Source organism: Prionailurus bengalensis, chromosome F2, assembly GCF_016509475.1.
Source record: "Prionailurus bengalensis isolate Pbe53 chromosome F2, Fcat_Pben_1.1_paternal_pri, whole genome shotgun sequence".
Classification (NCBI taxonomy): domain Eukaryota; kingdom Metazoa; phylum Chordata; class Mammalia; order Carnivora; family Felidae; genus Prionailurus; species Prionailurus bengalensis.
In genome coordinates, this window is record NC_057353.1 from 63,612,108 (window position 1) to 63,638,171 (window position 26,064).

Genomic DNA, 26,064 nt, shown 5'->3' on the forward strand with positions numbered 1-26,064 from the left:
ACACTACCCACCAGATCTGCCTTGTCTTTGAGATGAAGGGTATTAAATAAAAAATTACAAATCAGTTCCCCACTGCTAAGCCCATTTAGGACAAATGCAATCTACAATCAACCTTCCAGACCACCTGTAGGAAGAGCAGAAGTTTTGGAATCTAACAGACCTTAGTTTGAATTCTAAGAGCTGTGAGAAGCCCCAGATGCCTCATGGATAAGGCACTGGCCTCCTAAGAACTATGAGACCTTGGCCAGTTATTTAACCTCTTCAGGCCTTCACTTTTCCTCGTTCTAAAAATGAGAATAACAGGAACTCCATCCCAGGGTGGTTTTGAGCAGACGTAGGCAAACTTTTTCTGTAAAGGGCCAGATGATAAATATTTTAGGTCTTGCAGGCCATGCAATGATCACTATCGTAACTATTCAAGTTGCTATTGTAGTGTAAAATCACACACGGACTCTGCAGAAACAAATGGGGGTGACTGTGTTCCAATAAAACTTTATTACAAAACAGCCACCAGAGCAGGGCTATAGTTTGCCAATCTCTGGCTTTGAAGATTACATGAGATAATGTATGTGCTTTGGACGATCCCTAGAATACAAGAAGTCATCAAAAAAGATAGTATAATTATGGTTTCATCATAAGATGACTAGTGCTTTCAAGTTGGTCCAAAAAAAACCCAACCAAAACTAAGTTAATTTAACATTGTCAGGAACCTCTGAAGCCTTACATGGGTAAATGTATAACTTTCATAAACTCTTTTGAAATACTGAGAAATTACCAACACTCTACTCCTAATTTTACTTTATAGGAAGGACTTCCAGAGACAACAGATTTTAGTGTTTTCAATATTTTGGACATATTTAAACTAAAAAATAATTTATTGTTTATTTGAAATACAAATTCAACCGGGAAATCCTGAGGTTTCCCGTTGTTGTTGTTGCCTGTCTTGTTTTGCTTGTCTGTTTTTTTCCTAAATCTGACAAACTACCTATAGGCTTCTATGATTCTGCAATTTGGAAATCACCGGTTTTATCGCATAACAAGAATAACCCAACACAAGCAACATTTTGTTCCTTCAGCGAAGAAAAGAATTACATTCTTACGGAATTATCCCCAAGGTTCAAAACTAATAAGTCCCCTGGGTAGAAGCCACTGAAATACTTATAAGACAACCAGTGCTCTGCGCTCACGGGTGCCAAGAACAAGCTTAGGTCACCCAAGGAAAAAGTGCAATAATCTTGCATTTGTTCCTGCTGATTAAAGTCAAGCAGCTTCTGGAAACTGTGAGGCACCCCTCATGTCACTATGTTGAATTAATATCTGAGCAGTATTAATGATGGAAAAACCCAATTATGTCCAACACGTCCAAAGTTTTGCAATTGGATTTGTCAGCAATCAAACTGTGTACTAAGAGAGCCCAGTTTGGCAGTAAACAAAGCTTCTGAGTGGAGAAGAAATATTCTGCGCACATAAACACTGGCGCCTAAATTCCTGATAAATATTTGATAATGAAGATGTGGGAGGAGGAGCTGGTGCCTTCAGGCATCAGATATCTTCCAACAAGTCAGATTATAAAATCTTTCTCAGGGGATTTAGAAAGAGAGAGAGAGAGAGAGAGAGAGAGAGAGAGAGAGAGAGAGAGAATGTGGCTTAGCATGCCACAGCCCATATCTTTTCAAACTTTAAAGACAAAAGATGGTATTTGGCATGTCCATGAAGGTGAGAGGCACTGTGTTTTAATTAATAGTATAGTATTTTGAATCAAAAGTCTATGTTTGAGTTTCAGCTCGACCACTTCCAAGCTGTACAACCTTGATCTCGTCTCAACTTCCAATTCCTATCCCTAAAACAGAGATATAAGAATTATCATCTCTTATGCTTTGGTCAGGGTCAGAGGAGATCATGGATATGGAAATGCTTTGCTAACTGGAAATAGCAAGACTCTGTCATCTATCATTCCTATGAATAACAGCAGAATCTCTGGTGACTGAAGAGCAAAATAATGTATTGAGTGTTACCAGCTGAAACCATGCTAGGGGAATTAAGCTCTCATGAAATCTGTATTAATCTAAGTCTGTAGAAAGCCATGACAAAGTATCACAAATGGCTTAAGCCACACAAATGTATTGACTCACAGTGCTGGAGGCTGAAAGTCCGAAGTCAAGATGTCGGCAGGGTCAGTTCCCTGTGATCCCTGTGAGGGCTGTGAGGGCGGGATCTGTTCCAGGTCTCTCTTCTTGGCTTTGTAGATGGCCATATTCTCCCTGTGTTTCTTCCCACAGGAAGAATATTCATAGAGGGAAGAGATCCCTCTATGAATATCTCTGTGTCAAATTTCCCCTTTTTATAAGGACACCAGTCATACTGGAGTAGGACACACCCTGATGATCTCACTTTACTTTGATTACCTCTGTGCAGACCCTGTGATGGTTAGTTTTATGTGCCAATTTGATTGAGCTAAGGGATGCCCCAATAGTTGGTAAAACATTTCTGGGTCTGTCTGTGAGGGTGTTTCTGGAAGAGATTAGCATTTGAATCAGTTGAGTAGAAAAGATCACCCTCACCAATGCATCATCCAATACACTGAGGTCCTGAGTAGAAAAAGGAGGAGGAAGAGCAAATTTGCTCTTTTAGCTTGAGCTGGGACAACCATCTTTTTCTGCCCTCATATATCTACATTCCTGGTTCTCACACCTTTAGACTTAGACTGGGACTTACACCATCAGCCTCTCATTGTTTGGACTCAAACTAAATTACACCACCAGTTTCCATGATTCTCCGGCTTGTGGACAACAGATCATTGGACTTCTCAGCCTCCACAATCATATGAGCCAATTCCTATAATAACTCTTTCTATATTAGCTGACAGAGAGATAAAGATAGAGTTTATCAATAGAAGATGTGTGTGTGTGTGTGTGTGTGTGTGTGTGTGTGTGTGTGTGTGACTTATTGATTGTGTCCAGACTAATACAAACCTTACCTCCAAATAAGGTCACATTCTGAGGTATTCGGGGTTAGAACTTCAACTGGTTGGGGGTAGGGGAAGACAAGGGAAAGACACAATTCAACCCGTGACAACATCTTCTATTTATTTTGTTAAAAAGTCACCAAATTCATTCACAGTGTTTCCCAACCAACGCCTGCTTCCAGATGAAAACATTTCACTTTAAAATGGAGACCTACCTGCTTGCTGAGTGTCTAAGATGATAAATTATTTACTTCAGAGTAAGGATCTAAGGCCATGGCCACATACCTTCTCTAGACACCGAAACATTAGGCAGTGTCCTTCTTTTTAGAAAATTATCTTTATCTTATAACATACATGTCACCATTTTTCCTTATATTTGGCTTGGGAATAAAATTTTGTCATACTGATAGTCACAGAGATACTGAAGTTTGTAGATTTCAAACTCAATTCTTTAAAAAAAAAAGACATTTATTGGCTACATCTCACTTCTGCATCAAGCTTACCTATTGTTGACACGTTTCCAAATCAGATGCCTTCATTAAATTTCAAAAAAAAGCTAATAAGTATGTCCACACATATAAATAAAATATCTTATAAATACATCTATATAACACAGAATAGGAATTAAGTTTTTAAAAGTGAAATCAGACTTTTTTTAACTCATCCTTTCTTAGCAACTCAGTATCCTGTTTTTGTCATAAACTGTCTTACCACTTTAGAAACTATAAATGTCCCCTACAGAATAGATATATGGGTGCATGGACATGTGTCTCTGGGGGTAATCATAACATTTTTTATACTATCAAAAAAGTGGAAACAGCCTGATGTCCACCAAGAGGAGTTTGTTAAACAAATAATGAGGCAACAGAATGGGACACAATACACCCATTGAAGATCATGTTTTTGAAAAATATATAAATGGCATCGGGTAATATTCTTGGTATGTTGTTAAAGGAAAAACAGTTACAGAAGGATTTGCATGATTCTGATTTTATTCTTTTTAAGTTATTTATTTATTTGTTTGTTTGTTTGTTTAGAGTACAAGTGGGAGAGGGCCACAGAGAGAGGGAGAGAGAGAATCCCAAGCAGGCTCCACACTGATAGCACAGAGCCTGTTGTGGGGCTCGAACTCATGGACTATGAGATCATGACCTGAACCAAAACCAAGAGTCGGACACTTAACTGACTGAGCTACCCAGGCGCCCATGATTCTGATTTTAAATCTACATGTGCATAAACCTAGAGAAAGATATTCACCCCTGTGTTAATATGCTTATCTCCAGGTACTAAGATGTGGACAATATTTTGTTTCTTCTTGGTATTTTCCTTATTTAACTTTTTTCTACAAAATGCATGTATCACTTACAAAATGAAAATATGACTTTTTTTTTAATAAATAGAAATTCCCTTCTGAAAGGTTCTTGCCTTAGACATAGCACCATTCATACCATAGGGTTACTGCATTTTTCACAGTTCTTAGTACTGGGCTTCTAGGGGATAAATAGAAGAAGATCAAATAGGTATAAAAAATAATTACATACTCAACACTAAAATGCAGCCTATGACGTTAAAGGAAGGCTTGACAAAAATTCAGCATTTAATTTAGGTTAGGCCTTAATGAAAAAGTATATTCTCAATGAAGTAATAGGTTAGACAGAGGAGGGGTGGTCCTGACATTAGAAAGGTCATAAGTAAACAAACAGGCAGCAAAAACGCTGAGTCTCCTCTGAAAGTAACAAATAGTTCAGTATGAGTAGTTCCTAGGGTTTCTAACAGGATGCCAGGGGACCAGGCAGGAATATTAAGTCAAGGGCATGAATTGTCAGGAAATTTATTGTTCAAACGAAGGCCCTTCAGCAGTGAAAGTGAGGACTCGAAGTAGCTACCAGGAGACAGTAGGCACCAGGACTATGCAGGGAAACCAGGACCCATGGCTGCCCTACAAAGGCTTGGATCACACCAGCCAGGCTGAGATATTGGAATTTCATACACAGAATCCTGGAATCTTTGTGTTGGAAGGAAATGTCAGTGCCCATCCAGCCAGGCCACCGCTATTCCTGCCTCTCCAACTTGGCCAAGAATAGTTACAAAGTGTTTGTTTTTGTTCAAATATCTCTGTGACAAAATGCTTATTGCCTTGGAACAGCTCTGTTAGAAAATTCCTCCTCGTGGGTGCCTGGGTGGCTCAGTCCGTTAAGCGTTTGACTCTTGATTTTGGTTCAGGTCATGATCTCGCAGTTCGTGGGTTTGAGCCCCACGTGGGGCTTTATGCTGACGGTGTGGAGCCTGCCTGGGATTCTCTCTCTCTTTCTGCCCCTGCCTCTCTCTCTTTCTCTCTCTCTCTCAAAATAAATAAACAGAAAGAAAGAAAGAAAGAAAGAAAGAAAGAAAGAAAGAAAGAAAGAAAGAAAGAAAAATTCCTCCTTATATTGAGCTGAAATTTATCTCCCTGACTCTCCCACCCATTTGGCCCAGCTCTGCCATCTCAGAGAGAGAAACACAATGCTAATCTCTCTTCCACATGAGAGTAAAAGATGTAAAGACAGACATCCTAGCCTTCTAGATCCTCTCCTCTGCAGCTGAAATGTCCTGTAGCCGCCCTCCCTACAGCATTCCCACAGTAGGTCACTACTTGCTTCCTATCTCCTAGTTCGCTCTTGAGTTGTTCCACGCTTGTCCTTTTCCTGCTCCCATTGGGATGGGGCCACCATCTTCTCTTGTTTATATTACCACAACACCTCCCTCGTCAACCATCTCTCCAAGCCACTGTCCATTCAGCAGCCAGAATGATCTTTCCAAAACACAAAACTGAATGGGACCCTGCCCTGTTCACAGTCTTCAATGATTCCCTATTCTCCTGAGGATCAATTACAGCTCTAGTCCTAGCTCCTACCACCACTCTATCTCATCTCTCTCATCCCCTCAGCCCTCTGCACCCCCTCTTTCAGTTCCTTGAACAGGCTTCTTGCCCTCAGCCTACTGAAGGGTACTGTCACGTTTGCCTGGAACTCTTCCCTCCTGCACTCTTGAGAACCCTTACTCAGCCTTCGGGTCTCAGTTTAAACATCACTTCCTCTAAAAGTCTACCCTGGTCCCATTAAGCTTGGATTAAATATCTCTTCCTCGGTGGTTCCACAGGGATCTAAGCTTCCCCTATGAAAGCAGGTATGACACTGAATTGAAATCATCTCCTTATTCTTCTGGTACCTTTGCCAGACTGTGAACTCCATGAAGGCAGGTCTACCATTTTCAGCACCATTAATCATCAGCATCTGGCACAATGATTGGTACATAATAAATGCTTTAAAAAAAATGCTAATGGGGGTGCCTGGGTGGCTCAGTCGGTTAAGTGTCCAACTTTGGCTCAGGTCATGATCTCAGGGTTTGTGAGTTTGAGCCCCACATCAGGCTCTGTGCTGTCAGCACAGAGCCTGCTTCCAATCCTCTGTCCCCCTCTCTCTCTGCCCCTTCCCCACACTCTCTCTCTCTCTCCTTCTCAAAAAATAAACTTACAAAAATTAATAAATGTTAATGAATTAATATGTATCCATCAGAACTAGACACAATTGTTCAGATACAGTCTGCACAATACAGAGAATGACTGTCACCTTCCATGTTCTATTTTCTGTATCTTTTTACATAAAACCTAACATTATTTTAGAAGAAACAGATCACTATTGGTTTTATTGTCAGTTTAAACTCCTAAATCTTAACTATATGAAATCACAACTTCTATCCCGACCTTTCCCTCTCTGTCACTTCCTCCCCCTCCACTCTGTCCCTCCTCTCTCTTCCCCTCTCTCTATCCCGCTTCCTCTCTTATTTCTCACTCTCCCATCCCTTTCTCGCTCTCTGTCTCACACAGATATACCCAGTAATTTTGCAATTGACTTTTATGATCCACGCAAAATACATTTGGTATCTATTTCTGCATACTTCCCTACAATCTAAAAAGGCAAAATAGACCACAACTGATTGACAGCTTCTGGACCCCTAATCCTTATGCCCTTTTCTAAGCAAATGTGATCAATGTGTTATGCCTTCACGGACATCAACGACATTGAATAAAAGCGGGGTAAGGACACAGCCCAGAGCATACCACCAAAGACATCCACCTGCCAATCCAATCTCCTTTAACAAATGCGTTCAACCGGGTATTAATTTAACCCACGTGCATCCTTCTAATCCAGAAGAATTTTGCAAGACCGGGGCCCTTCCTAAAATCAAGGTTTTTAATTGATTGATGACAATTCTGTACAACCATATTCAAGGTGCTTTATTTTAGTTAAAACCCCCAATACCTATTATCCCTTTTTAATAAATAATACAACTCTGATTCAGAGAGAAAGTCACACACCTAGTGAGTGCCAGAGCAGGGATGTGAGCCCAGGTCCTGTGACTCCAGATTCAATACCACACATTACACTGGGATCCTCTCAAAAGAGAAAATACACTTAATTGGACATGTGCTGGCTCCTACTAATCACCACCTACCCTCCCAAATGTCTGTTGAATGAATTAATCCTTTGACTAGAGATTTTTAACCTGAGGTTCATGTCAACTCAAAGGAATCCAAGAGTGGACTTGTATGAACTTCCCAAAAGTTTACAGAAAGTGCCTTGTGCTGCATATTGTCCATTTTTGCTGAGAAGGGTAATGTCCATCCAGATCTCAAAAGGACCATGGCTCCAAGTGAGAACAGCTTGCAGTTTCAAAAACTCTCTACAGAACCTAATTGTCACTCGCCTCTGTCTAGAGTTTCAGACACATATCTTTCTCTCTTTGGAAAACCAAAGCTGCATTTTCTCATCTCTCGTCTCCCAGAGCCTCTACCATGCCCAAGCCGCCCTTAGAGATCTCACCTGCTGGTGCCTTCCCAGGCCTTGCAGACCTTCTCTGGTATCAGAAGACACCAGCTTGTGTCTCAGGTACCACCTTATCAAAAGGCTCAGAAGCCCACCTATCTTGGCCTTCAGTACCCTCTTCCCATGCCAGGTTCCAAGTGAAAAGGATTCCTTCGCCTTCACAAAGCCAAAGCAAAATTGGAAAAGACTTTTCATGCAGCTTTTCCCGGTCTTGGATAAGGTTAGGATAGATGCAGGTAGCAGTCTGAGACACTCATTAGTTGAGATGTGGACTGGAGAGTGAGTTGGTAGAACTGGAGACTTGGGGGATTATCTCAAATACCTAGAAAGTCTAAACCCTTCCTTTGTTAAAACCATGAAGACTATGACTTTTCCTGATAATCATTGTTGACCTTCGCTCTTTGTTCTTGATCATATTGTATTTACAGATTGTATCTCTATCATCCTAGTCAATGCCTGAACATAACAGTCACTGGCAAGAACTGCGCAAGAATTCACGTAAATTCGTTGAGCATCCCAGCTGGGCTGATGCTAAGACAAAAAGAGCTGATCCCTGCAATTGAGGAGTTTACAGGCTAGTAGGAGGCAGACAAATAGATATTTGCAAGAAAGAAGGGTGAACGCTCTGAAAGAAGGAATAAAGAAAGCTCTGGAAAAATATGGGAGGGATACCTAACCCATTCTGGAGGATGGAGAGCAGATGGTCTGGGTGGTTTCTAAAAGAAAGTAGCTCTCAGCTGATTCTTCAGGAGAAAATAGAAGTTAGACATTGCCCTAAGAGAAGGACAAGGAGGAAAGTCATGTTTTATAAATAATTTAATGTGCCTACATTTTCAAAAAAAAGTGCATAAAATGTGGAGAGGAAGTGAAGGATAAGAAGGGGACGGTAAAAGGCAAGTTGTGGAGAACCTGTGTTTGCCAACACTACTCTCAAAAGGAAAAAAAAAGGAATCTACAGACGACTTTTCAGAACGGATCTGTACGATGATATTTGCGTTTTAGAAAGCTCATTGGACATAGTATGGTGACAAGATAGAGGGCACGAGATGGGTAGTGCTGGCCTCAAATGAGACTAATGGGAAGTTGTGACCAGAATCCATTTGGGGGTGGTACTGATTTCAACCAAAACCGTGGCAGGTAAGACGGAGGGTTGTGCATGTGAATTATATTGAGCAGGTAGAGTAGAGACTGATCAGGTGTGGTGAATGAAAGAGAGGAAGTCACCTAGGACGATTCTGTTGTGTCTGGCCCGGACACTGGGGAGGCCATTTGAGTAGTGGCCAGTGGAAGAGGAGGGGCAGGCCTGGGAGGAGGGGGGAGAAGACAAATTCAGTTTTGGGCATGCTGATTTCAATGTGCTCCTAGGGACACCAAAGTGGAGACGTTCTGTATTAAAGGCTGGTATTTAGAAGAAAGATCAGGGTGGGCCCCAGATTTGTACGTAATGGTTGCAGCCATGGGAATAGATGAGATCTCCCTAGGGAAGAGAATCTTGAACAGTCAGATCCGCCAATGCCCATGCAGAGAGGACCTCTGAAAGGCACTACAAAGTCAGAGGGGACCAGGAAAGTGTGGTATCACAGAACCCAGGAGAGAGTGATGACATGGAGTGGGGGTGGGGGAGGGGACGAGCAACAGTTCAAAATGACACAGAGAGGCCGGCGGAGAGATGAACTTGCTCTAGGGTTCAGAGAGGTCTCCGGCGGCCCTGACCGAGCTTTGCGTTCAGAAGCGAGGGTGGACGCCAGCTGAAGAGCAGGGAAGCAGTAACTGGGCGGTGACGGCGTGGAGACGCCCAGTGTCACCCGCCGTTTGGAGAAGTGCAAGTGGGAAGGTGGACGACAAAATGGAGATGGCAGCTGCAGGGGAGGGAGGGCAGCGGCTCAGTTAACATCTCAGGAACCGCAGTGTGGAGAGCTGCGGTGCTGTGTGCAGCTGGGCGTGCGTGCGGTAAACGACATAAACAAATACCCCCGCCGGCTTCCCTCTCCGTCCTGCTGAGCGCTAGAAAGCCTTTTGTTTTCATTCCCTTTATCAGTGAGAAATGGCTCTGGGCTTAACCTGTTAAACTGAAACCAGAGTGTGGCAGTGCAGCGGCCGAAACCCTTTGACCCGCCGCTAGCGCCCGAGCGCGGGCTGTGCCCACCGCCCCTTCCGATCCTCCCCACCTGCTCTGTTTGCCCTGGGAGGTTTCCAAGTCCAGATCAAAAGCACCCCTACTCCGCCGAGACCCCAGGCTCCCTCCACTCTTATCCAAAATTAGCCAGATCCATTTGCAAGACTTGTTCAAATAGTTAAGTACAAAGGGCCGAGAGACCGGCCGCCCGGCTGTGTGCACGCCAATCAAATCTTTCCTTTGTGGCGCCCGGGAGGGGGACCCCGCCTTGTGGAAGGGGCTCCCTCCATCTGCGAGATGATTCTGTTTCCTTTGGACGCAAGTGTAGGCTCCCAGAGAACATTACCGAAACAGATGGCTTTAAAACTCCCCATCCCTCCTGCAAAAAGCCGTTGTCCGACAGGTAATAAACAAAACGCGGAGCCTCTCGCGGCCGCGGGAGGGGAGAACTCACACTCACAGCACCCCGAGACTGGCTGTGCCCCCGGGGAGCTCCCGCTTGGCACGGGTTCGAGCTCTGGTGAACGGAGACTCGTCCACCACCCCTCTCCGCCAGTTCCACCGGCTCGTTTTCCAGAAACGAGAGGCGCAGTGTTCGCAAACCCAAACATTCCCTGGCAACGGAAACTCGGAACGAGTTAAGCTCTGCATCCGGCGCGCCTGCAAATGCTCCAGCTGAGTGCACGGGAACGCAGCCCAACAGGGACCGTTTTCCGGCAAATCTGGAGGCCCCTTGCAAGGTTTCCCGGCTGACAGAACGGCAGCTTGGACTCGGGAGCCCCAGCAATGGAGGACGGGAAGAGAGAGGCGCCTACCGTACCCGATCGGCGCGGCGGGTCATGCTGCGGGCGTCTGGGCGCCTGGTCGGGCCCCGGGCGCTGCGGACGCGGCCTCTGCTGCGGCCCGGCGGACCTGTGAGCTCTGCCCCGGGACGGCTGCCCCGGGCTGCTCTTGTTTGCACTGGGCCGTTTGCTTTTGGGATTTCTCCAATGCAGATGTAGTCAGGGGGCCGCTGTCCCGGGGGACAATGATTCCATTGGAAGCTGGCCTTTGACAAGACTCACACATGACCTTTGACTAAAATGGCTTTGGGGAAGGAAAGTGTCCGGAGGCCGAAGACGGGGCATCCAGGGCAGGCGTCCACATTCCCACCCCCAACTGTGCCAAGTTAATTTTTCATCCCGTAATCTTTCAAGGAGAGTCTCCGCGAGGTTTGATTTGCGTTTCTCCTTCATTCCGTGGGATTTTCTCCCCTGCTTCCAAAAGGATTTTGCTGCACAAGTTTCCTGCGGTGCCGCTGATGAGTTCCCTGAATTAGCGTTTCCAGGTTAACCGTGGGCAGCGGTATACTGTATAAGTTCCTGTAACATTCTCCGAAATAATACCACCATTTTTTTTTTTTACTCTCCTTCGAGCATGCTACAATTTACAAACGCGCTTTTCACAATCATGCTATCATTTGGCCTCCAAACAATGCTGGGGAGGCTCGCCTATTCCTGACATTTTAGATAAAAAGAAACAGAAGCTCTAGAAAAATTGGGTATTTGCCCAATCACTCAACCAGAAAGTGAAATCTGGGTCCTCTAAATTGGCATCCTCTCCACTTCCACAAGGCACCCACCTCCCTGCTGGGTGACCCACTGCTCAAAGTCAAGTATAACACAAAGACACTATACAAAAACACTAACACATTATTATAACATGTAATGCAAAGTAGTAATGGCTATAACTATTTTAATTTTTGAATTATGAAAGCGTTAGAAATTGTTTTAATAAAGTAACTGTTTTGGTTATTGATGTCCACAGATGTCTCAAATTCATTGACTACTTTTTTTTTTTTTTTCAATTGTCTAAATTTTTCCTTCAGCAGCTGTTAAAAAGATGCTGTGGGAACCAGCCTGGCCACTCCCAGGTGTGGGTACAAACCAGGGGTTCCTTGGGCTGCTGCCAGAGTCTATCACCAATGATGATCAGAGTCTGTTCCCCTCTGTTTTCTGGGTCCTTCCAGATGATGAACAAGGAGTCAGCATCCCAGAATTTTATTGTGCTGAGAAGGGCTTGAGGAAGGTCTACAGAAATGCCCTGGAGCCCCCTGGCAACATGTCGGGTGGTATCATTCTCATTTTTTTTTCCAGCTTATAGAAGGGGAAAGGGGGTGATACTCACACTCATTTTGGAAGGACTGTAAGGAGTCAGCCAGGAGGAGAAGAGGGAGGAGGACATCACGGAGCAAGACAACACCACCGACAAAGGCTGTCCATTGCCATGAGCGAACTGAAAATAGTTCCTGCAGGCAGGAGCCCCAGGTGTGGGAGGCGGATTCTAGAGAGGAGGGTGTGGGTTTGGACTCTGACCAGCCTCCTGTGCCACTCTAGGGAATCTGGACATCACCCCGCAGGGCCAAATGGGTTCATACAATTGGCCTGGGTTATCAGCTCACAAGAAAAGGATGCAGGAGTCACATGTTGTTCTACAACAAGAAAAAAATAGATAGATAGATAGATCGAAAGACAGATCTATATATATATATTTTTTTTTTCCACCTAGCTTGGTAGTTATGGGCCTTAACTTCATACACGAGGTTTCTTCTTCCTTGCTACAAAAATGTGAGCAATCTGTTTAACCTCACTGTGCCTCAGTTTTCTCACCAGTAAAATGAGGATTGTGGTATCTGCTATTCGGATAAAATGCAGTTATGTAGGTAACACTCTTGACCTTTCTTTGGATATACGGTGGCATTTGAAAACAGGCAGCTCTTGTCATGTCTCACAGGACTTTTGAGTGCGCAGTGCCTGCCACGGAGACCCGAGGAGAAAACAAGGAGCCCTCTCTCTCTCTCTCTCTCTCTCTCTCTCTCTCTCTCAGTAAGAGAGCTGGAAGGGAAGGAGCCCCTTGTTTTCTCTCCACCGCACTTCTGGCCTTTGACTCATGAGGGTTTGTGCTTTGTTCCTTCCACTTGTTATCTTTCAGCTCGACACGACTTCCTTAAGGTCCCGGGCTAGACTTTAATATCAGTCGCAACCTTTCCCTCCGTCCAAACTCTGAGTTTGTTCGTTTCCTTGTTCTAAACCACTGCCACACCCCTCTATCTGCAAATCCCACCAAGATGTAGCTATCGGCTCGCACCACACGTCACCACACAGCCATGGCCACGGGTCCCACCATTTGTATGTGCTCGGCAGCTTCGGCTGGGCGCCCATACCCATGCTTGTGATCCTTCCAAAGGTCCCTGGCCGTCCCACCTCTCCAGTTACACAAAGTCACTCTTCCCACCTCCTCAGAACTCTGAGCTCACTTCCACCTGGCTCCCTTTCAGCAAACAACCTCCTCTCCCCCCACAGAACACTGTAGACATCGGGAAGGAATGCTACTTCTTGTCTCTGCACCAGAAATGGTATTTCCTGCCCTGCTCCTTCCCTCCCACCTCAGAGGTGCCCCTCCTTCTGTGTGCTTTGGAATCCCCCTCTTCCCATTTCCTCTGGAACATTCTTTCATCAACCATCACCCTATCTTTCAGTTTCTTCTCTGCTGATTTCATTAGTTCGTGTAATCAGTAAACATTTATAAAACGATTACATGCAGTCAGCATCTTTGATTCTAGGCATACGAGGATAAATAACACACCATAGCCTACAAACACATTCAAGTTTCTCCCATACAATGAACTCTCTTTTTCCTAACGTGTTTGAATATGACCCTGTTCCTTACAACGACAACAACAATGAACACACACATACACACACACGCCCACTGTCGGGAACATTTTCCCCATGAGTCTTCTGAGGCCAGTTTCTTCCTTTAGAACCTGGCTTAAAGTCACTTCAAAGAGACCCTCCTTGACCAGCCAATCTAGGGAACCATTCTGTCCCTCGTTGTTGCTGTTAATCTTTCTTATTTACTTCATATCATTTATCTCACATTGTAATGAGAGACTCCTCCATTTGCTTGCTTGCATATCTTCAACAGACAATAGTGTGAACCTTCCACTAGTGTGAACCTTTATGAGGTCTGGGACTCTCTTATTCGCTGCTGTATTCCCAGTGCCCACGGTGTACCTAGTACATTCTCAGAAAACATTTGTTGACCCTAAACTTTTAAGTGCCAGGACCATCTTTGTTCTAAATATTTTTTAAAGGTTTTTAATGTTTTTATTTATTTATTTATTTTTTAATTTTTTTTTCAACGTTTATTTATTTTTGGGACAGAGAGAGACAGAGCATGAACGGGGGAGGGGCAGAGAGAGAGGGAGACACAGAATCGGAAACAGGCTCCAGGCTCTGAGCCATCAGCCCAGAGCCTGACGCGGGGCTCGAACTCACAGACCGCGAGATTGTGACCTGGCTGAAGTCGGACGCTTAACCGACTGCGCCACCCAGGCGCCCCTATTTTTATTTATTTTTGAGAGAGAGAGAGAGAGAGAGAGAGCGTGAGGGAAGGGAGGGGCAGAGAGAGAGAGGGAGACACAGAATCTGAAGCAGGCTCCAGGCTCCCAGCTGTCAGCACAGAGCCCGAAGGCAGAGTTCCAACCCACAAACCGTGAGATCATGACCTGAGCCCAAGTCAGATGCTTAACCAACTGAGCCACGCAGGCACCCCTCTTAATTTTTTTTTTTTTAAATCTCCATTACACAGCCTACTGGTATTTGATGCAAATAGAATTTCCTGAGCGGCTTTGAAAAATTCTGATGCCCAAAGCACCCCAAGACCAGTTACTTCTGGGGTGAGACGTACCTATCAATTTCTGTAAGCTTTCCAGGCAATTCTCAAAGCCAACCTCAAGTCCACTGACCTAACCTCTGCCTTACACACAGGTGATGCTCACTCAAGAAATGAATGGTTGGGGGCGCCAGGGTGGCTCTGTCAGTTAAGCGTCCGACTTTGGCTCAGGTCTGATCTTACGGTTCATGAGTTCAAGCCCCGCGTTGGGCTCTGGGCTGACAGTTCAGAGCCCGGAGCCCGCTTCAGATTCTGTGTCTCCCTCTGTGCCCCCTCCACTACTTGCACTCTGTCTCTCGCATTGTCTCAAAAAAATAAACATTAAAAAAATTTTTTTAAAGAAATGAATGGTTGAAGGAATGATTCAAGGAACGGAGTCACTCAGCTCCTGCTTATCTTGCAATTCTCTTCTCCCTGGTCTTTCCACACCTGATCTGCTATCCAGGTGTGCAAACCACCAAACACGCACCTGTGCTCTCATGTCTCCAAGCTTTCCCATGCTGCTAGTTCGACCTAGAACCCCCATACCCCGTCTTGGCTACGTCTGCGGCTGGCCTCCCTGGTAAGGTCTGGCTTTGGGCTCGGTACCACCGCCTCTCCCAGGTCATCGCCATGTCCCCACAGGGCTCTGGACCTCCTCTACCCTTGTATATATCCCTATGAGAGAAGGCATGCTGCCGCCTGATGTTGTGTCAGGACCCTTCTTGACCGGGGGCTCTTCTCTCCTCGTATCCTCACGTGTAGCAGCCACTCCAGCCACAGCAGCCACTCCACAGATATTGTGGAATGAATTCACAAATTAATGGATTAACATATTGATGAATTTTTTTTCTTTTCAAATTTTTATTTTAAGTTCTAGTTAGGTAACATACAGCGCAATACTGGTTTCAGGAGTAGAATTCAGGGATTCGTCACTTACATACAACACCCAGCGCTCATCGCAAGTGCCCTCCTTAGTACCCATCATCCATTTAGCCCAACCCCCCACCCACCTCCCTCCATCAAGCATCTCTTATGGTTTGGTTCCCTCTCTCTTTTTCCCCTCCCATATGTTCATCTGTTTTTTTTTTAAACTCCATATATGAGTGAAATCATATGGTATTTGTCATTCTCTGACTGACTTATTTCCTTAGCATAATACACTCTAGCTCCATCTATGTCACTGCAAATGGCATAATTTCATTCATTTTTTTAGCTGAGTAATATTCCATTATATATATATATATATATGTGCACACACTATATATATATATATATATATATATATATGCACACACACATATATACACACCACATCTTCATTATCCATTCGTTAGTCAACAGACATTTGGGCTGTCTCCATAGCTTGGCTATTGTTGATAATGCTGCTATAAATATCAGGGTGCATGTACCCCTTTGAATCTGTATTTTTGTATCTTTTGGGTAACATATTGATGATTTTTTTAAGGTTTATTTATTTTTGAGAGCGAGAGACAGAGAGACAGAGCATGAGTGGGAGAGAGGCAGAGAGAGAAAGACACAGATTCTGAAGCAGGCTCCAGGCTCCAAGCTGTCTGCACAAAGCCTGACATAGGGTTCGAATTCACCAACTGCAAGATCACGACCTGAGCTGAAGTCAGACTCTTAACCGACCAAGCCACCCAGATGCCCCCATATTGATGAATTTTTAAAGAGATAACTGTACATTTATGTTTTATTTTTTGTTTTTAATTTTTGTTTTTTAAGAGCTTTATTGAGCTATACATCAAATAACATACAATTCCTCCATTTAAATTGTACAATTTAATGGTTTTTCAGATATTCACAGAATTGATATTTCTAGAATATTTTCTTAACTCCAAAATGAAACCTTATAACCATTAACAGCCACCTCCTTGTCTCCCCAGCTTCCCAAACCTAGGTAGCCACCAACCTACTTTCTGTCTCTATGGATTTGCCTACTGTGGACACTTCATATAAATGGAATCATGGTTTTATGTGTGTGTGGTTGGCATCTACTTCCACTTTTGAAGATCTATTTGGCCACAAGCATCCCTTTCACATTGAATTGATATGACAGAATACAGACCCTGGAAGAGATCTTGGAGGACAAACAGGTAGTATTTCTTAGACCCTATTACACAACAATATAATAAATTACCCAAATTCCTGAGCTGGGAGAAGGAAGATATACAAGTTTAGCTATACGTGCTACCACGGAAGAAAGGGAAAGGGGACAGATTCCAGGAGGCTTAGCTCTGCCTCACCAGCCCTGTCCAAACTACACCATTAGGACAGGACCTTCTGTGCCATAAGGACTCCATACTGAAGGCAAATTGTCCACAGGTCAAGTTCTAGCTTTGCCACATATTAGCTGTAACTCCTGATTCCCTGCTTCTTCATCTCTAAAAAGAGGATACAAATAGTTCTTGTCTCATAAGCACCACATCACAGCACTGTTATAAGAGTAAATGAGGCGACACATATCAAGTGCATAGCACAGGGACATTATCAATGCCTGATAAATATTTATGCTGTTGTAGCTGTTGAAGTTTGGCCACAGCTGTTTATATATTGTTCTTCTAAGTAAAATTTAATGTGCAAAGAGGGTTCTGGTGCTTTTAAAAAATAACACAAGCCATTATTCTAGGAAAACTATACGCACCATGCAGATAGCCACTGCCAGATGGTCATCTGTGTTCTGCTTGATGAGAGTGGGGACAATGGCAAGATTTAGCTGAAGCTGAGGAATAATCATTAGTGGAAAGTGGGGAGGTAGTGGGTTAGTCCATTCCTGGCATAAAAAGCTGATGGAAATACCCTTGTTCTGCCCACGAAGGGTACATGGGTACCATTAGCAAGCAGAGGTTACAGGTTCTGTGGACGCGAGGAACTAAACTCCTCTGCAGCAATTTCTTTATTTTCCTTCTACTCTTCTTGCATACAGACCTGCCTGTGGCATCCTCTGCTAAGCCCTCCTGGGGTGTCTCTTAAGTACATCTGAAATCAGCCCTTGGTGGCTGACTCTTGGCAGGCAATCTCGTGATCAGACACAATCACCCGTAGCAAGCGGTCACGGGCTCGCCGAGTTTGCTACCAAGTGGTGGCAACTGTTCTGACCATTATCCTTCCAGTTCCAGGGCAGCTGTCCTTACACGTAAGTATCAGGGGCCTTGGTAGACCTTCATCCGACTTCCGCTGCTTTGAATGGTTTTTCCGGCACATCTGGCCAGCCTCTGTTCAGATTCTGCTCAACTATCTCTCTTTCTTGACTTCCTTCCCTCTAGGATCTCATAGTTCCCTGTACATGCCTGTGGGGCAGCGCCTGGACAGTCTCCAGTTATCCCCTGTGTAGATGACTGTGAACAGCCAAAAACTAAAACACAAGGACACTTTTCACTTATCTTTGTGTGTCCCGTTAACAGCCCTGGGCCAAACACACAACGGTCATTCCTCTAATTTTACAGATCTATATCGAGGGCCTACTAGGTGCTGACACTTCAAGATGCAAACATTCATAGAAGCATGGGATTTTAATCCTGAAAGGAATCTTGAGACAAGAAAATGAGGCCCAGAAAAGGTTGTGTCTTATCAAGTGTCCCAGTGGCCGAGTACAGAAAATGTTGGAGATAGAATTCAACTCTCCTGACACCCTGTTCTTTTATGATAGGTTTTCTTTTAAATGTGCTTTGAAAACTGGAGAAAATATGAATGATTATTTTGTTCATTAACGGTGTTTTGAACTCCAGAGCTAGCCCTCAAAGCACCCCTGAGTTGGTGACTGAGGATATTAACACAGACCAACCCAAAAACGCAACATTGCTAATGCCACTACTGTCTGACTCCCTGTACTTCTACACCCCCACCCTGCTTGCTCACATCTCACCCACGCCAGGCCAACCAAGGGCCTGTAAAAATTTAACTTGATGTGATTGCACAACCGTGAAAGCCTGAGTTGCTTTTTGAGGTAATGAATGATTCTTTAATTGCCTCGTGAAAATGTTTCCAGTGGGAAGAAATACAGAACAAGCTGTCACAAACATAAATGTCCCTGTTAGGCTCTGGTGAGGTTATTATACAACTAAAAGTTTCAGGGGGACCGGCTTGGGAGACACACTGAATCTGGTTCTGTTTCTCTTCCTACCCCTTTGTTGAATTTCTATTGTTAAGAATCCTTTTGGAGGCGATGGATAGGTTTATTACTTTGATTGGCATATGTCCAAACTCATCAAATCATATATGTTAGATACTCGCAGGTTTTTTATATCAGTTATACCTCAATAGAGGTTTTGTTGTTTTGTTTTGTTTTTCTTAAAGAATCTGTTTCTTCACTGTGTTGAAATCATGGTCCAGCAAGCCCAGTGTTCTGTGTTCCTCAGCAAGGCAAACTTTGGGTAAGAAAGAGCAAGACTATACTTCCTGCCTAGCTCCTTAAAGGCTGCTGATGAGTTTCTCTTAATGACTCATGACGGCACTAATTCCAACGAATGCCACTGCGTTAGGTCAGGCTACCATCATCTCTCAGCTGCACTGCTGAGAAAGTCTCCTTGACTCCAATTTGAAGTCTTCTAACTTACCTCCCATGCTGCAGTCAGAGAGATCATCTGAAAGTTCTAACCTGACCACCTAATTCCTCTGCTGAATATCCTGCAGGGTTCCCCATTTGTCCTGAAGATAAAGTGTCACCTCCTTAACATAATGCAGCAATAACCTGGTCAAGAGTGCTGCCAACAGACAAAGGTGCTGCCCATAGCTGAGCTGACTGAGCTGAACCCCAGTCCGTATTCCACATGCTAAGCCATGAGCCCTGGCACTGTCCCACTCCCACCTAAGACCCAGGAAGGATGAGAGGTGTCCCCTGCAGGGCCTATTAGTTCCTGCTGGAGATTCATATCTAATCACCCCTACACTGTTTCCATCCTAACCTCAGCACTATAATTCCACCATATTAGCATCTTGAAACTCCCCTTTGTCTTGCTTCTGACCCTTTGCCCATGTCCTCCTCCACTCGTGCTTCTCTTCATTCTTCCTATCACCTGGATAAGTCACATTTTCTTTCTGCTCTCCTCTTAAACATCATCTTTCCTGACTCTCCTTGGACTCTGTTAGGTGCTCCTAATATGTGTTCTCAAAATACCATGTGTTTTTTCATAACACAACACTCATCCTATGGTCTTATAACTGCCTATTTATCTGCCTTTCCTTGAGAGCAGAGACCGTACCACAGTCATCTGTAACCTCTTGTCTAGGTACTCAGTAGTTATCTGTTGATCAAAGAAGTGAATGAGTAAGTGGATGGATGCATAAATATATTTAAAAAACCCTTGAATTCATATTTCCCATAAACATCACGTTTTCACTAAAAGAGCTCCAAAACTTTAATACTTATCATCCCATATTTGTCTTAAATCTGTTTTTGTCTGCCTTCACAGAATGCACTTCAAAGGCTGGATCTCTAGGAATTGGGAACTCACTCATCTTAGTTCATCCAAAACCACAGCTTCCCCATTTTACAAACAGTTGAATGTTTCCAAATGGAAAAATGGTCTTTATATGGTGTCTTCACTTATGGGTCTTCCCACCCTCCCCTAACTTGCCACCCAAGGCAACGTAGTGAAAGGCTTTGGAAGTATTCACATCTGTCCTTTGGGTCATAGTGAGTTCACAAAGCATATTAAGCAGGGGAATAGTATATCGTATTTGTGTTTTGAGTAATTGCTAGAGCAGAGGTAAGGAAGGTGAGAGCCTGGCAGCAGGGAGCAGAGAAAGAAAGCCATTATTAGACCAGACAAGGGAAGAAATGAAGTCCTGAAGGGATCATGGCCATGGAGATAAGGACGAAAATCAAGAAATATTCAAGAAAAAGAAAATCTTAATATGGTTGCAAATGAAGGAGAGGAATCAGGGATGATTCCAGTGTTTTGAGCTTCAACAACTGGGTTGCTCCTCATGTCATCATCTGACATCATCTGAACCTGGAACTATGAAGATAGGGAGTTCACTTTAAGATGTGTTCAGTTTAAGTTATGAACTTCCATAACTTAGAAGTCAAGAAATCCATAAGAAATCAAGGTAAAAACCATATTTGTATACCCAGTTTCCAGCATACCTTATACATGGTAGGTTCTCAAAATGTTTCTTGAGTTGAATCAAAGGTGCAATACATCCTACTTACAGAATGCTCAATATCTAACGTCAACCATGTGCTTTGTCAAATTCGAAGCAAAGACCCATCTAACCATACTGCTCTGTATTAACATAATATAACATTTATCCATATGACAAGCTAAGAAATTTCAACCCCCTGGAAAGTATGACTAAGAGATTTTACTGCAATAATAATTTTCACTAAGTGGTGGAAGGAGTCAGGAAAGGGGATATTATAGCAACCACAAATAGGTCCAGGGCTACACTTGGCTTGCAATTCCACTACAAATTTCAGAGAAGCCATAAAAGATTCAAGTGAAATCTGGTTGGTTGATTAGAAACATGTGAAGAAACCCTAAACAGGCACGTGTTTCACATTTCCTACTCTGAAGTTGGCCAAGTATTAATCATCCTCCCTGTGTTATTCCAGAAAACAGAATCACTCCAGCTGGCCTTTTGAACGGACAGGACCTCGGATAGGAGACAATCCACAAATCTGGGACTTCCATAGACAGAGAATTAGCAAACAAGTGCTATGCAGAACTTTCCCCACCTTCCACAACGCTGCTCCGTGTACTACCCTCCACACCCTGGCCCTCAGCCCAGTTCAAGCTCACCTCTATATTACAAAGGAAGAGAGACTCTGGGGACATAGCCTCTCAAGTGAGAACACCGTTGCTTCATCTTGAACTCACTCCTCCCCAGAACACAGATTCCAGAATGGAAGAGGCACAGACTTTGGAGCCAGAAAGTCCCAAATTTGAACCAAACTCCACCATTTACTTTGGGTGATTTACCTAACCTCTTTGAGTCACGGATTTCTTCATTTACAAAACAAGGATAATAAGACCACTTTGAAGGGTGAAGACAAAATGAGGTAATTTATATAAAACACATACAATACATGTGTGTGATATTAGCAAACATGGATTTGGAGCCTTCTTGCCCCTTCCTTCTGTATGATGACCTGTCCAAGCAAATGTGAAGCCCAAACTGTCTAACACAGGCCCCACTCACAGAAGTCTCAAAGGAATGGTTCCAATGTACAAGGCAACTGGAGAACTTATCAGGGTGCTCTGTAGAGAGCTCAATTTCACCGAGTCCTCCCAGGACTCACAAAGCAGGTGAGGTGACAATGAATCTGTTCTACCTCAGATGCAAGTAAGAGCAAGGAGGAGGGAAAAGCTCATTTTGGGTCTGAACAGTCAGGTCAGACCTCAGAGATGAGGCATCATTTGAACTGGGCTTTAATGGATGAGCAACATTTCCTGGGATAGAATCAGAGATATTTCATACAAAGGGGGTAAATGAATAAAGACATTGAGGTCATGATGTGCTCAAGAAACAATAACTGGTTAGATATGGCTAGAGGAGAGGCAAAGGAAAGAAATGCTGGGGGAAGTGATGGGCAAGGTCAACTGGATTAGTTTGCCAAGTGTTTACCATGCTAGGTGGAGCGTCTGGACTTAATCCTATTAATAATGCAAGCACATTAAAGAAATCTGAAAATTTCTCTTTTGCGTCTTATTGTATTTTGTTTTTAGCATTTTTCTATTCTCATTATGAAAACCAAACATACATTAAAAAGTAATTTTTTTGAAAAAAAGGGGTGCCTAGGTGGCTCAGTCGGTTAAGCATCTGACTCTTGGTTTCGGCTTGGGTCATGATCTCACAGTTCATGGGTTTGAGCCCCAAGTCAGGCTCTGTGCTGACAGCATGGAGCCTGCCTGGGATTCTCTCTCTCTCTCCCTCTCTTCCTGCCCCTTCCCTTCTCTCTCTCTCAAAATATATAAATAAGCTTAAAAAAAAATGAATCTGTCTTCATCCCAGACTGTGTCTACTCCTCAGCATTAAATCTTTGTTCTCTCTCCTTCCAGAAATTTTCCACATAAATACTCTTATAAATCTGCCTGTGAGTGAATAATTATACACTGCATTGTACGTGTTTATTTCCTGCTTTGCAATGTATCTTTACGACTCAGCATATATCACTTCACCTCATTATTTAAAATAGCTGTATGGTAGTCCACACTTTAGACTGTTGCATATCTTTTATTTAACGAAATCTCAGTTGGTAGATATTTAAGCTGTCCCCACTTGTTTATTATTACAAACAAGGCTGTACTCCCTCCTCATACCTTTGGAAATATGTGAGAATATTCCTGTAGGGGGAAAAAACCCCACTAAAAACAGAATTGCTGGATCAAAAGGTATGTGCTTTTAAAATCTGAGAGCTATTTTCAACTTGGTCATTAGAAAAAGTACCTATTTATACTTCTATCACCAGAGTATGACTGTATCTGTTTCTACATATCCTTGACCTTACTCTGTTATCAAACCTTTAAATCTTGGCCACTCTAGCAAGTTAAGCTTTTTTAATTTCCTGTTTTGACTTACAATTTTTTGAGTGAAGGCGAGCAACTGCTCATATGTTCATGAACCATTTGTCCTTCTTTCTCTGGGAATGGCTTTTTTTTTATTTTTATTTTTTTATTGTCCTGGCCAGTTTTTCTATTAGTTTGTGGTCTTTTCCTTGCTGATTTATAAGAGCTCTTTATATATTAGGAAAATAGGCAAATTCACCGTGAGTTTGTTTATGGCTTCTGGGCTCTATCCAGTTCTTAGAGGTGTCTCTTGCACTCCAATATTATTTTAAAGTCCACCCATGTTTTCTTTCATACTTTTATGACTTCCATTTTATGTTTATAATTTTGGTTGATAAAGAGTTCATTTTGCTATAAGGCATCAGATATGGATTTCATTGTTATTCCTTCTCTGTGACTTTCCTTTAATAGATGATCTTACCCCCATTTAGATTTATTGAGAGTAAGACATGTTTGTTCTGAGTTCCCTTCTCAGTTCTGGTTTTCTGTTTTTAATGCTTCCTCTGTTTTCCAACTTTTACTGCATGGTCTGTTTTTTATCTTCGTTGATATCTCTGCCTCTTTTTCTTGTTCTTTCTTTCTTTTTCTTTTTCCTTATGGAAGACTGTGTTAAGGAAGAACAAGGAAGCCTCGCATGTGAGAAGTGTTTTATGCGTATGTGTCTGCCTGTATATAGCGATTGGCCCCCCCAGTTGTTGGTAGGATGTGGTTGACACCTACCGTCTCTACTGTCCCCTCCCCTCTGAGAACTCTTGTAAAGATGGCCGTCTGCAGGAGTCTCTCTTGGCACCACTTCTCATGACACTTCCCAGTGCACAACAGGGACTTGGACACCCTGTCCTCGTCTACCCACAACCCTACACGATGCTATTCCAGGCACAACTGGCTCTTTGACAATGTGCTGCCTCTTTTTGGCGACCACTATGGAAAAGTGGATTTACTCGAAGTGTCTTCCCTCATGTAGATCCAAATGTCACTGGGTTCAGCAATTATTCTTCAGAGCTTGGGGTTGTAGGTATTTTCTAACTTATGTGAAGACAGACTTTCTTTTCCTTTTTTCAGTTGGTTTTAAAAAGACAGAGGTGGGCTGGGAACAGCTTTACCGCCCTGTTTTTGCCAGAATTTCTCCAGTAAAGATAATTAAGCAGGAGAGAATATATTGATATAAAGCTAATGATGCTTTTGACAGGCAGACTGGAGGGGAAAGAGAAGGGAGGCAGGGAAACCAATTAGAAAGCTAGCATGGTGGGGGCACCTGGGTGGCTCAGTCAGTTAAGTATCCAACTCTTGATTTTGGCTCAGGTCATGATCTCATGGTTTGAGAAATGGAGCCCTGCGTTGGGCTCTGCACTGACAGTGTGGAGCCTGCTTGGGATTCACTCTCTCCCTCTCTCTCTGCCCCTCCCCAGCTCATGCTTGTGCTCTCTTATTCTCAAAATAAAGAAAATTTAAAAAAAGAAAATGGAAAAGAGGTGAAGCTAAGGTGGATTAGGGTGGCATTTGGAGGAAGATACGTCTGGGAGAAAGCCTGCCGGCCAATCGACAGAACTCTGTAGCTAATTAAAAAGGAAGGTTAGAAAAGACGTGGAGAAGACACGGAGAAGAAAGGTAACTTGGTAGATGGCCATGCGTTTGCTGAGGGAGGAAATATAGCAGAGGAAAAAGTTCATGCTTTCATATGTTGAAGTTTCTGGAACATTCAGAGGAAGATACAAACCAGGTTGTTGGAAACGTACTACCAAAAGAGAGCAGCGGGTGTCAAATTAGACGTCTCCAGCAGACTGAACGCTGTGGTGGCTGGAGTCGTGAAATAGGTTAACTTGCGAAGAAAGATGGGATGAAACAAGAGGAAGATGAAGATAGAGGCTGGAGAATATCAGTCTCTCAGGGGCTGGTGCAGAAAGCTGCACCGGCAAAGGATAGAACTGTAGGTTTGCAGAAAACAAGAGACGGTGGCATCGTGAAAAGCAAGGAAGGCACGTACCGAGAAAGGTTGTAGAGTCAGCAATGTCAGCTGTTGAAGAGGGTTCTGCAGCAAGCACTGACAGTTGCCCACTGAAGTCGGTAATTGGTGACAGCAATCTGGAGGGCAAGGAAGGCAAGTGGAAGGGAAGATGCTAAACTCGTATTAAGGATCCAATACATACCAGGCAATACACTGGTGTTTTGCATATGTCATTCCAGTTAATCTCCATAAAAATCCCCCAGAAGAGGAAACCGAAGCTAACAAACATTAAGTAACCCTTGCACCATCATGAGGAAGCCAAGGAGGCAGCTCGATTTACACACAAATCCTGCAGTTAAAGTACTTTCCTGTCTTTACTATGTTAACCTTCAAGTCAGACTATAGTATTAACAAACGCCTGCAGCCTGAGAAATGTAATGTGTTTCAGATCATAGCTTCCTAGTGAACTTCTATTAAAAAATTGTTGCCGGAGAGGTGCCTGGGTGGCTCAGTCGGTTCAGCGTCTGACTCTTGATCTTGGCTCAGGTCATGATCTCACGGTTTGTGAGTTCGAGCCCTGAGTTGGGCTCCATGCTGCTTGGGATTCTGTCTCTCCGTCTCTCTGCTCCTTCCCTGCTTTCTCTCATTATCTCTCTCAAAATAATTAAAGAACGGTAAAAAAAAAAAAAAAAAGAAAAAAATTGTTGCTGGATTCCTTTTATAAATTCTGGCTGTGACGCCTAACACAATTTATCACAGCAGTCAGGACTATGTTGGTTTGATACTAGCTGGACTGCACTGGCTTCATTCCTGACAATGGTGAGCACTCAGTAAATAGTAACTAAACTAACAGAGGTCACAAAATTAGTGTTAAAAGAAAGGCAACAATGCAAATATCGTTATATTTTCCCTGCCCATTTTTTAGCAGAAATGTCTCCATCCTGGGT

The 26,064-nt window shown here is 43.4% G+C and overlaps 1 protein-coding gene across 14 annotated transcripts in view; it reads right to left on the reverse strand.

The window, feature by feature from the left end:
* Positions 1–12,213, reverse strand: part of ENPP2 (ectonucleotide pyrophosphatase/phosphodiesterase 2) — a 110,855-nt gene extending 98,642 nt beyond the window's left edge. For 4 of the 14 annotated variants that reach the window (XM_043601647.1, XM_043601643.1, XM_043601646.1 and 1 more), the window contains exon 1: positions 12,113–12,213. In XM_043601647.1, coding sequence (XP_043457582.1) covers positions 12,113–12,169 — 57 coding nt within the window. In that variant the 5' untranslated portion in view covers positions 12,170–12,213. Of the gene's footprint in view, positions 1–10,766; positions 11,012–12,112 lie in introns of those variants that run through there. The other 10 variants (XM_043601658.1, XM_043601657.1, XM_043601653.1 and 7 more) reach the window with 4 other exon arrangements.
* Positions 12,214–26,064: the final 13,851 nt, after the last annotated feature.